The sequence below is a fragment of the Eptatretus burgeri genome, chromosome 8 (genome assembly GCF_056783735.1).
Source record: "Eptatretus burgeri isolate ZD-2024b chromosome 8, Ebu_testis_v1, whole genome shotgun sequence".
Taxonomy (NCBI): domain Eukaryota; kingdom Metazoa; phylum Chordata; class Myxini; order Myxiniformes; family Myxinidae; genus Eptatretus; species Eptatretus burgeri.
In genome coordinates, this window is record NC_140968.1 from 2,335,565 (window position 1) to 2,346,347 (window position 10,783).

At 44.2% G+C, this 10,783-nt stretch overlaps 1 protein-coding gene across 1 annotated transcript in view; it reads left to right on the top strand.

Annotated features, from left to right (window-relative positions):
• Window positions 1–8,958, top strand: part of NARS1 (asparaginyl-tRNA synthetase 1) — a 43,813-nt gene extending 34,855 nt beyond the window's left edge. Inside the window, exons 11-15 of the mRNA XM_085890577.1 lie at window positions 182–317; window positions 1,173–1,286; window positions 1,553–1,684; window positions 1,781–1,912; window positions 8,238–8,958. Coding sequence (XP_085746703.1) covers window positions 182–317; window positions 1,173–1,286; window positions 1,553–1,684; window positions 1,781–1,912; window positions 8,238–8,369 — 646 coding nt within the window. The 3' untranslated portion in view covers window positions 8,370–8,958. The remainder of the gene's footprint in view (window positions 1–181; window positions 318–1,172; window positions 1,287–1,552; window positions 1,685–1,780; window positions 1,913–8,237) is intronic.
• Window positions 8,959–10,783: the final 1,825 nt, after the last annotated feature.

Sequence of the window (10,783 nt, forward strand, 5' to 3'; positions counted from 1 at the left end):
TTTCCGTTTAAAACGAAGCATCTTCTGTTTCAAAGATTTGTACGCAGCTGATCGAGTTATAAATATTGATCATTATGGAATGCCGTGTGGGGAACAAATGTAGATTTTTTTTTTTTCATTGCTCAAGCGATTGTCGAGTTTTGCGTTTGCACCAGCGAGCAGTGACTTGTTCCCCCATCAGGTACACACACGTTGAGGCCGAGTGTCCCTTCATCTCGTTCGATGACCTGCTCGCACGGCTGGAAGACCTCGTGTGCGACGTGGTGGATCGTGTTTTGGCTTCTTCACATGCGGCATTGTTGTATGAAGTCAACCCTGTAGGTGTTTGATACCGCTGCTGCTTTCATGCACGTCTGTGTGCATGCCTGTACTCGAGTTTGAATGACAAATCTTGAAGCCTGGTGTTGGCTTAGCAGTTAGGGTGGCTGGCTTGGGATCTTAGCTTCCTGAGTTTGAGCCCCGTTGGCCGCTGAATTAATACTAGTTGGGGTTGACTCAGCCTGTCATCCTTCCGAAGTCGGCGAAATGACAACCAAATTGCTGGTATAGGGGCACAGCATCAGCGGCATAGTCACGTCCTACCAAAATGATTACAAGAATAAGTAGAAGAATTCCAAACATGATGGACTTGCTTACTTTCCTTTAAAAAATAAAAAAAAACTGTTCCTAGTGATGACTTGAGTTTTTGTCATGGTGGCAAACCAGAACTTTTTTTTTTTTTTTTTGATTCCTCATTCCTCTGACCAGCTTTGCAATTGCCAAGTTGCACTTCCTTCCATAAACTTCTTATCCTTGTTAGATTCGACGACCCTGCTCTCTCTCTCTATCGAGTGCAGCCTGTGGCTGCTGGTTGCATCATTGGTTGTGACGTGGCGATGCCGCTGATGCAGTGTCGCCCTTACCAGTACACTGGTACTCATTTTGCCGACCTCAGAAGGATGACAGGCTGAGTCAACCTCCTGGTGTATTAATTCAGCGGTAAACGGGGCTTGAACCCAGGACCCTAGGATCCCAAGCCGCCACCCTAACCACTAAGCCAACACCAGGCGACTACCCTGCTGAACATCATCAAACGGGTGTCTGATAGCTGAGTAAAGGAGTTCAGTCAATGGAGTGTTGATATTTCAGTGGCCTGTTATTTGCAATTTGCTTACATGCTTGTTTGTTTTCAGAGCTTCAAGGCTCCTCAACGACCATTTCGCCGTATGGACTACTCGGAAGCCATCAGCTGGTTGAAAGAGCACGATGTAAAGAAGGATGATGGGACGTACTACGAGTTTGGGGAGGTGCGCTTGTGCCATTAAAAATGAAGAGGATGTCTTTGCTTTCATGTAAACGTCATTCCACTGATGGGGACAAGGTCTTTAGATATATATATATATATACATATAAATTTCCTTAATTCTAAATCCTTGTTGGCTGCATAAACTGGTGGTCTGAGTGGCAAGAGAATTGCTCTTTTGTTTCGAACATTCATCATTAATTTCTCACTTTATTCATCCCTTTTCCTCAATCTACATCCTCTTTGTTTGACTTTGAATCCTCAATACAGGACATTCCGGAGGCACCGGAGCGGTTAATGACTGACACGATTAATGAACCCATCCTCTTGTGTCGCTTCCCAGCGGCAATCAAGTCTTTTTACATGCAGCGTTGTGCCGAAGACCGGCGTCTCACGGAATCGGTACAAAGCCCATGTACCCGTCGCTCCTTCATTGTTAGTCCAGTGGTATGACCAATGAGAAACCACATGGTTTGGAATGTAACGTTTGTTTGACAGGTGGATGTGCTCATACCCAACGTGGGTGAGGTTGTGGGTGGCTCCATGCGTATTTGGGATAGCGAAGAGCTTTTGGAGGGTTACAAGCGTGAGGACATTGACCCAACCCCATACTACTGGTACACTGATCAGGTATCCTCCACCATACATGACATTCTTTGTTTAAAAAAGTTATCATGCATGTATGTATGTATCACATACATACTATTGTGGGAATAAATAGTACAAATGTTTGTACTTTGTAGTCTGGAGGTTGGTACTATATGTAATCCTAATGAATCCGATGTTAGTTAAGCCAACACTACGCTTATTCTGTTTGGGAAGCTGGTCTTGAGTTCAAGACCCTGTTAAAGCTGTTCAATGAACACAAGGCGCGTTGACTTGGTCTGTCATCTTTCTGAGATCGGGAAAAATTAGCACCAGCGTGCTGGTAACAGAAGGAATTGCATCGGTGGCACAGCCGCGCCCCAGAAAATGATGCAGCCATGCAGCCACAGGATGCATATTAATAAATAAATAGATGTCAGAATGAAAAACTAGTCTTGCTGGTGAAGGAACGATGGATGAAATCAACACGACGCTGTTGGACGTATGATAACCACCGTGGCAAGCAAGAAGCTGACATTTTTGGCGTTAACCCTTTGTCGGAGCAAAAGAGGGATATTGGAGCTATCTTTTGCTCCGACGAAGGGTTAATGCCTGAAAGGTCAGCTTCTCCATGAGTGAAACTACTTCCGTATTTTAAGGAAATCCATATATTTGTAACGACCCATACGAGGGTTTCCGTATGTTCGTCATCAGAATGGTATGCCGCAATTATAGGGAACTTAGTTGCTATTCCGACACGCTGATTTGTTTGTTAACCCATTTCATCAGGATAGGGTGAAATGCGAACACAATAATGTGTCAACGACCGTGATTATGTGAGTTACTCTCGTGGTAGTATTTATTATGAGCTGTTCTTGTAGAAGTTACTCGGGTACAAAAGCTTGCAAGCGCGTTACCGTGATTAGACGGTGTTGTGCATCCGCAAATCCTCCCCTGCAGATTTGTCTGGACTGGTGATCATGTTGGAATGGCATTTATATTCGTTTACTTCGTCAGTGTTTGTAAACAATTTATTTTGGTACATTAATGTTGCTGTATTAATTTGTGGTTGGAATGACTCTGTTTGGAATGATAAGAGGGATTGGGTTTAAAAGACGACGGAGGAAATTGTAAAAGGGGTCGGGGAAAAGGAAAAGGAAAAGGAGGGGTTTCGCCGATCGGAATAGAATGGAATGGAAGGCTATGACCTGCATTCATCCCACGTGAGCAATTTATAATAGCTTGTTGAAAACTGCTCGAGTTGTCACCGAGACGGACTTACTATTTATCCTTCGGTAGAATTCTTCTTCAATCATCCCGCAAAAGGTCGAGGAGAACTTGCGTGCCATTGTGATCTGTAGCGGCATCACGTTCATGTTGTAATATGTAAATATTCTCGAGCTCGGGTTGATCGGGGGTTTTCCGCAACCGGAAGAGAGACGAGCGGGTTGTTCGGTCGTGGGTGGAATAAAGGATCGACTTGCATTCCGAACGCCTCGGACATCTTTTCCTTCCACACTAAAGATCCGTCTGCTTGGCGTTTTTGGCGCGAACGACCGCCATTTGTTGGTGTCTTTCAGACGCATTCCACGCGACAGATCTTCTGTGCCTGGGCAACCCTTATCGTGGAGTTGTGCTGATAACAATTCTTCCCTTGGTACTGGCACCTTCGTGTGGCAAGAGGTCTTCTTGTATTTTTTTTTTTTTAAATGCAATGTTGAGGCTCATATGAGAGCTAACAACGTACAACAAGGGGAGCAGTCGACAAGAGGGGTGGGAGAGGGAAGGAAAAACAGTGGGGAACAAAGACATTAGGAGATCTGTGGAAAGGAGAGAGACAAGGTGGGGCACACAGGGTAAACAAGATGGACACTACAGGGACTTTCAGGAAGGAAAGCAAGGATTTTGAAGGAGGTGGGTTTGAGGTTTATTAACAGGGGTAGAAAAGATTGTGGTTTTGGATGGGGGAAGACAAGAGATGGAAGTGAAAAGCTGTTTTGAAGACCTGGAAGGAAGAGTGGGATTGAAGAGAGTGTGGGAGTTTGTTCCAAAGGTGGGAAAAAAAGAGGAATGAAAGAGTGAAGGTGAGCAGTGATTCGTGATTTTGGTGGTTTTTACCAGAAGGGGGTAGCTGGCAGACATTGAGTGCCCTGAGGAAATAGGGGGGGAGACATATCGCAGACAGAGCGAGGGGGCGGGGAGGCCGGAGAGGAGACTGGAGAAGACAGACCACCTACCTGCCTGCAGTGAGAGAGACACCCAAAGACTCAGCCTCATTGCGGGAGATACCAATGACCCTAAATGCCTTTGTTTCCACAGCGTGAAGCCGAGAAAGGTGTGAGGCGGGAGCACCAGCCCAGAGGGGAGGGCAGTACTCCATCAGGCTGTGAACAAAAGCTTTGTATGTGGGCAGAGGAAGGACATTGCACGATGGAGGATGCCCAGTCGGCGACTGGCTTTGGAGGCCAGGTTGGAAATGTGGCTTTCCCAGGAAAGATCATGGCAGATAGTGAGACCCAGAAGCTTGAATGAAAGGACTTCTTCAAGGGGATTGTTGAGAAAGTATATTGGGGGGGGTTCCACATGATCCGTTTGGAGAGACACAGTGAGAGTGTGAGATTTGTTAGGATTGAAAGACATGTTCCACGTGTTGGACCAGTTTGTGCTATTACCCAGATCTGCAGAATGAAGAAGCTGCTGCATGCCGGTCTGAGGGATGACATGGTACGGCAGAGGGAGGATTCATCAGCAAAGAGATAAAGATGATTTTCCAGAGAGTCAGAGAGATCATTGATGAAAACTAGAAAAAGAACAGGGCCCAGAACGCTGCCTCGAGGAACTCCAGCCTGGACAGGAAGAGGGGATGAGAACTCTTATTCATGGATACAGGAGAGAAAGTCTGTTGGCTGCGACAGGAGAAGACGTCTGCGAGCCATGAGTGTCGATGTCCTTGGATACCATAGGAAGAGTTCTGTGAGCAGAGCAGGGTGCCAGATCATATCGAAAGCACAAGCTATCTCTGTGGAGATGCCTCTGGTTTCATGTCTGGCATTGAGGACCTCCATCCATTGTTGAGAGAGCAGAAGCAGCATATCCAGGGTAGAGTGACCTGTTCTGAAACCAAATTGATTGGAAATCAAGCCATTTGAGAAAAGGAAGGAATTAATGTCTGAAGCAATGATGGATTGCATAACCCTGCTGATGATTGGGAGAAGGCTGATTATTAGCTTTAGTGACACCTTGCACGTCTCACATTGTCTTATGCGGGTTGATGTAGCTCTTCCGAAGAGTCCAGAGTCGATTTCTCCTTGGATCCTTCATAAACATTCCTACCTTTGGCCCTGCCGGCTTCCAGAGGGCAAGTCAGTTAAGTACCTCGGCAATTTATCATTCCCTTGATGTTGGCACCTTCGTGGGGTTCGTGTGTAAAGGGGTATCAGCCTTAGTTGCACCTTACATGTCTCGCATTGCTTTACCACGGTTGGTGTGGCTCGTCTGAAGAGTCTGGAGTCGATTTCTCCTTGTCAGGTCAAGCCAGATGATATCTGTGACTTGCTGCAGGTACCATGTAACCTGTTTCATGGTTGGGTTGTCAGTGACTAAACCGTCTCCCCCACCAAGTTTTCTGGTGTGGAGGGTGTGTGGATATGGACACCCAGCAGGACTATAAACAAAACCTGTCAAAGGGCAGAGGAGTTCCTTGTGGGCCAACGGCCATCCATTTATTGTGCCCAACTGTCTGCGGATGTCCTCCTGCAATTGGTTTTTTTATTTTTATTTTAAGGAGGTTGGTGGCAGGATTTGCACTCCGGCCACCATTGACTTCCGGTTCTGGGTTTGGAGCATTGGCAGGTCTCCTTGGGGGCTCCCTGCTGACGATCAAAAAGTTAAGTTTCCGGTCGTTATTTGTCCCGTTTTAACTGTTTAATTTTCTTACCTACATGCTTCTGTGTGTTCCTAGTTCAGTTTTGTTTCAAAAATCGTGCTATTTTTTGAGATGAGGCTTGAGGCCTACCCTTTGTTCTCCTCGGTGTACGATCGTGTTTATTTGTTTTTTTTCTCCCCATTATCTTAAATTTCTATCTTTCCCACTTTCTTAACGTGCCCCATCCCAACGAATCACTCTATTTCTTATCTAAAAAAAAAAACCACTACCTTTCTCCAATTCTTCTTTTTCTTCTTCTTCTTCTTCTTCTTCTTCTTCTTCTTCATCTCTTCTTTTCTACAACACTTCCATGACCTAATCTGTTGAAAACTCTCTTAAACATTAATAATAATAATAATAATAATAATAACAAAAACGATCTCTTATGATTCATCTTCCTCCTTCACACGTGTGGTACTCATTACTGTATCAGAATGCACTACTCTTCTGCTATTTAAACAGACTGCTCTCATTTCGACCTTTCCTTCATACCTTGCCTAAAAAAATCCAACTGTTACAGCGTTTCTTCTCTCCATTCTCTGAATTCATCTTTATTGCATCCATCAAGAATTGTGTTAAATCGCATCTCTGACCTAAAACTTTTAAAAACCCCAGTTTGCTATGAATGTTCACTTTCCATCAACCATTCTTTTTTTCCAACTTCAGTGCCAACTAACTCCTCTCACCCCTCACTCTCAAAGCAACCATCCCACTCTTCTCCCTCCAAGCCTCCCTCTCACCTCTCTCAAAAACTCCCCCTCACCTTTCTCCCACCATTCATCCCCCTGACTCATCCTTCCCAAAGTTGCCCCCCCCTTCCATCCACAAAGCTGCCCCCCTCCCATCCACAAAGCTGCCTCCTTCCACTGTCCTCTCACCTCCATCTCTTCACTCCACCTCCTCAAATCCTCAACTGCCTTCTTCCCCTTCTCTTGTCCCCTCTCTCCCCCAGCACCACAGAGCCTTTTCTCCTCCTCATTCGGCCCCTCCCCTAGCTATTCTGCAATCCCCCACACTCTTTCAATAACACTCCTTACCTCCCCCCCTCGTCCCTTGTCCTACCCTCCCCCTCCCCACCCACTGCGCCCCACCCCTCCTCCCCTACCTCTTCATTAAAAGTATGGACCTCAAATATCTGGGGCCTTCGCTCAAACCTTTCAGATCTTTCCATACAGGTTGCCACTGACAAACCAGACATAATCTGCCTAACAGAAACTTTCCTCCCCCAAGTATCTCTCCCTGGTTACTCACTCCTCCGGTTTGACAGACCTGAGCCTCGTCCTGGTGGAGGAATTGCTCTCTTCACCAAAGACTCTATTCCTTACTCTCCATGCACTGCCCTCACTCCCCCACACCCCCAGGAATACCTCTGGCTACGGCTTCCCCTCCACTCCCAACTCATGTTTATATGTGTACTGTACCGTCCACCTAACAGTGATGACTCCATCTGCACCTCACTATCTGAAAACATGGACCAACTTCTATCTTCTCATCCAAACTCTCTCTTCCTCATAAGTGGTGACTTAAATTGTCATCATGCCATTTGGCTAGGTGTGGGTACCTCTCTCACCTGTCATGGCACCTCAGCAAAAGCTTTCTGCGACTCATTGGGACTGACTCAATCGGTCAACATCCCACGTGTCTTCAAAGCCTGCTATTCTGCTCTTGCTCACCCTCTCTCTGTTCTATTCACCCTCTCATTTGCTCAAGGTCATCTGCCATCTGCTTGGAAATCAGCAAACATCACTGCCCTGCACAAAGAAGGTGCAAAAACAGATCCCTGCAACTACAGACCAATCAGCCTTCTCCCAATCATCAGCAAGGTTATGGAATCCATCATCGCTTCAGACATCAAATCTTTCCTCTTCTCCAATGGCTTGATTTCTGATCATCAATTTGGTTTCAGACCAGGTCACTCTACCTTGGATATGCTGCTTCTGCTCTCCCAACAATGGATGGAGGTCCTCAATGCCAGACAGGAAATCCGAGCCATGTCCCTGCATATATCACGTGCTTTTGACACAGTCTGGCACCCTGCCCTGCTCAAACTCTCTTCCTATGGTGTCCAAGGCCATCTCCACTCATGGCTCGCAGACTTCCTCTCCTGTCGCAGTCAACGTGTCGCCCTAAATGGAGTTCTTTCACCCCCCCCCCTTCCTGTCCAGGCTGGAGTTCCTCAAGGTAGCGTTCTGGGCCCTGTTTTTTCTGGTTTTCATCAATGATCTCTCTGACGTATTTTATCTTTTTAATTCAATCTACAAATGTTGGAAGTTATTTTTGTTTTTCATGTTCTCTTGCACAAGTGAGATTGCAAATGCTTATGTTGAGTTTTTTTTTGGGGTTTTTTTCATTCAAATAAGCTTGTGGATTTAAAGATGTCATTCACGAAGACAGTTTGCTGAGAACGTTTTTCTTTGTAAATGATTTTGATCGTCCCGACTGCAGCGCAAGTTTGGCACCTGTCCACACGGAGGCTACGGGCTTGGTTTGGAGCGCTTTCTTACGTGGCTCCTGAACCGACATCACATCCGCGATGTGTGCCTCTACCCACGCTTTGTGCAGCGCTGCAGACCCTGAGCCTTCCAAGATGCTCGGCAAATCATAGGTTCCCTTGCTCGTAAAGATGTTGTCAAAGGTTGGTTTTGCAAACTTTTGGTGAGAGAGTTTGAAAATCACTCTTAGCTTATGGTTTTGGTGTAATTGGGTACCCTTCCTCTCTCTTGGACAAATGGTGAACATATCCTTTTGAAAAACTTTAATATAAAAAAAAAAGGTTTGTGCCTTCAGATTAATGAATTATCTTTAATTATGATGATCTGATTGTATGGAGATCATCGCATTCTGAAACATCAAAAAATAGAGAAATCTGGAGAGACTTGTGCATGGTTGGAACAGTAGGCTAACCAGTGTGTACCGAGTTAGGACTACAAATGTGAATGGTTTTGGGATGTTTAGAATTTATGATGGTGTAAATTTACAGTTTTCGCAAAAACTGCCTTACTGGTAATGAGGAATTGTGTTTTCAGATTCATGTTGGAAAAAGGTTAAGTGTACATCGTCGTCTCAACTACTTCATCTGAATGATGCTATAATGTACTTGTTCTTATATCCACTGCTTCTCAATACAAATTAAGCAATTGGACAAGTCAATAAAAGTTTATCTGTGGCTTTTTGTTTCTTGTAAGGGTGCAAAGGGTTGTAGTCTCTTTCCACCCCACCCATTTTCCCTCATTTTGTTGATTCACTGACACGAGGGTTAATTTCAGGGATCAATTGAAGATGCAATTTGTAGATCTGAGATTTTTGTTCAGCCCTATCCAATCTGGCAATAAGCACTTGGTCCAAAAATGGCAGCTGCAGATAGATTGTCATTAAATTGTATGAAAAAGGTCTGAATTGGTGAGACTTGAGGGTTCGAGTTGAAAGGGTGGAAACATAGTGAGAGGGAAGTGCTGGCAACCAATGTTCATCATTTGATAATTGCAATCATGAGAGAGTCGTCACTGATGGCGCAAAGGTGCGGGGTAGCTTGTCCATTAAAATATTAACTGTTGAATCCCATTAATTTGGTTCAACCTTTGTGATGCAGGTCTTCCACAGGGATTGTCTCGGTCCCAATTGTGACAAAAGGAGGAAGTGGGATTTTTGTAAAGTTTGGAGACACCAACACGAGGTCTTGCTTCAATTGAAGCACATGCCTTCAAAGTGCCATAAATACCTGCTAAAGACACAGTGGTGCCAGTGATGGCTGTAAGGGAGAGCGATTATGAGTATTTTACAAATAAAACAAGATATCTAAATAAACTTCTTTAAAATTTGAGCAACAAATTTTTTGAAGCTTTTATTGTTTGTGTATTCTTCTCATTGAAGAGCATCAACATATTGAGCTGTACATACTCCAAGCAAATAGAAAGGTCTTCCTTAGGTCTTGCATCATTATGAAAATGTCAGTAGAAGCCAAAGTTGGGTTGGTATGTGTACACAACTGAAATGTCTGAAATGAGTGTGCAAATTGGCAACAATGCCGGTCTAACCAATGATCAGACAAGTGTACAAAACAAGGAAACCACTTACTTATCCACAATGTTCTACTCCAACCAGTGCTTCCGGGATGAGGAGGTGGCGACTGGTAGCACAGAACGAACACCATGGGATTGGAGGCGAACCTGAAAAACTCGATGGATTATTGAATCTCCATTATGCATGAACGTGAAGAAAATAAGCCAGAAAAGATATCCTGAATTCACATTGCAAAAATTTTTGAAAGATAATTGCAAATAGAAAATGCTTTCAACATCAGAAATGAAAAGAGCAGAGAATACAACCCCAAATGAGTTAAAAAACGACAGGAAAATTGTAAAACGAAATCTCAAGTCAATGTTAGTAATTTGGAAAACGACAAGAGGACAGGTTAGGAATATCTAGGAAAGGCTTATTGGAGTGGTTCGAGAAGGTAAAGCTAACTGAGACGGAAAACGAGTAATAATAAATATGGTGAATATTGGATAACACGATACAGAAACGACTTCAAGAAAATGGCAGTTCAGGGTACACAAGTAAATGTCTTCAATTAAAGGAAAGAACCATCACCTCTTGGAATGCAAATAACTTGTCAAAACTGTCTGTAAACAAAAGCATGACATCATGCTCATGCAATGGCATCTGATATTTATCCACATGTCAGTTTCAATCAATTCAATGAAATAATCAATCAACTGACATCATTAGCATGCACAGTGGGGTATAAAAGTCTGAGTCTTGTTGCAAAAATGTATTAAATTTGATGTGATATCAAAATAAATCATTTAAGTATTAAACCAAAAGTACTTTCTATGGATTTCCATGACCTACAAAAGGCTATAGGTTGGGGGGTCTCTCTCTCTCTGTCTCACACACACACACAGGGAGGAGGAAAAATCAAATCTGTTTTTTACATGTTCCGTAAAACCCTGACATTCACCGAACCCAGCTATTCTCTGTTTATAAAATGT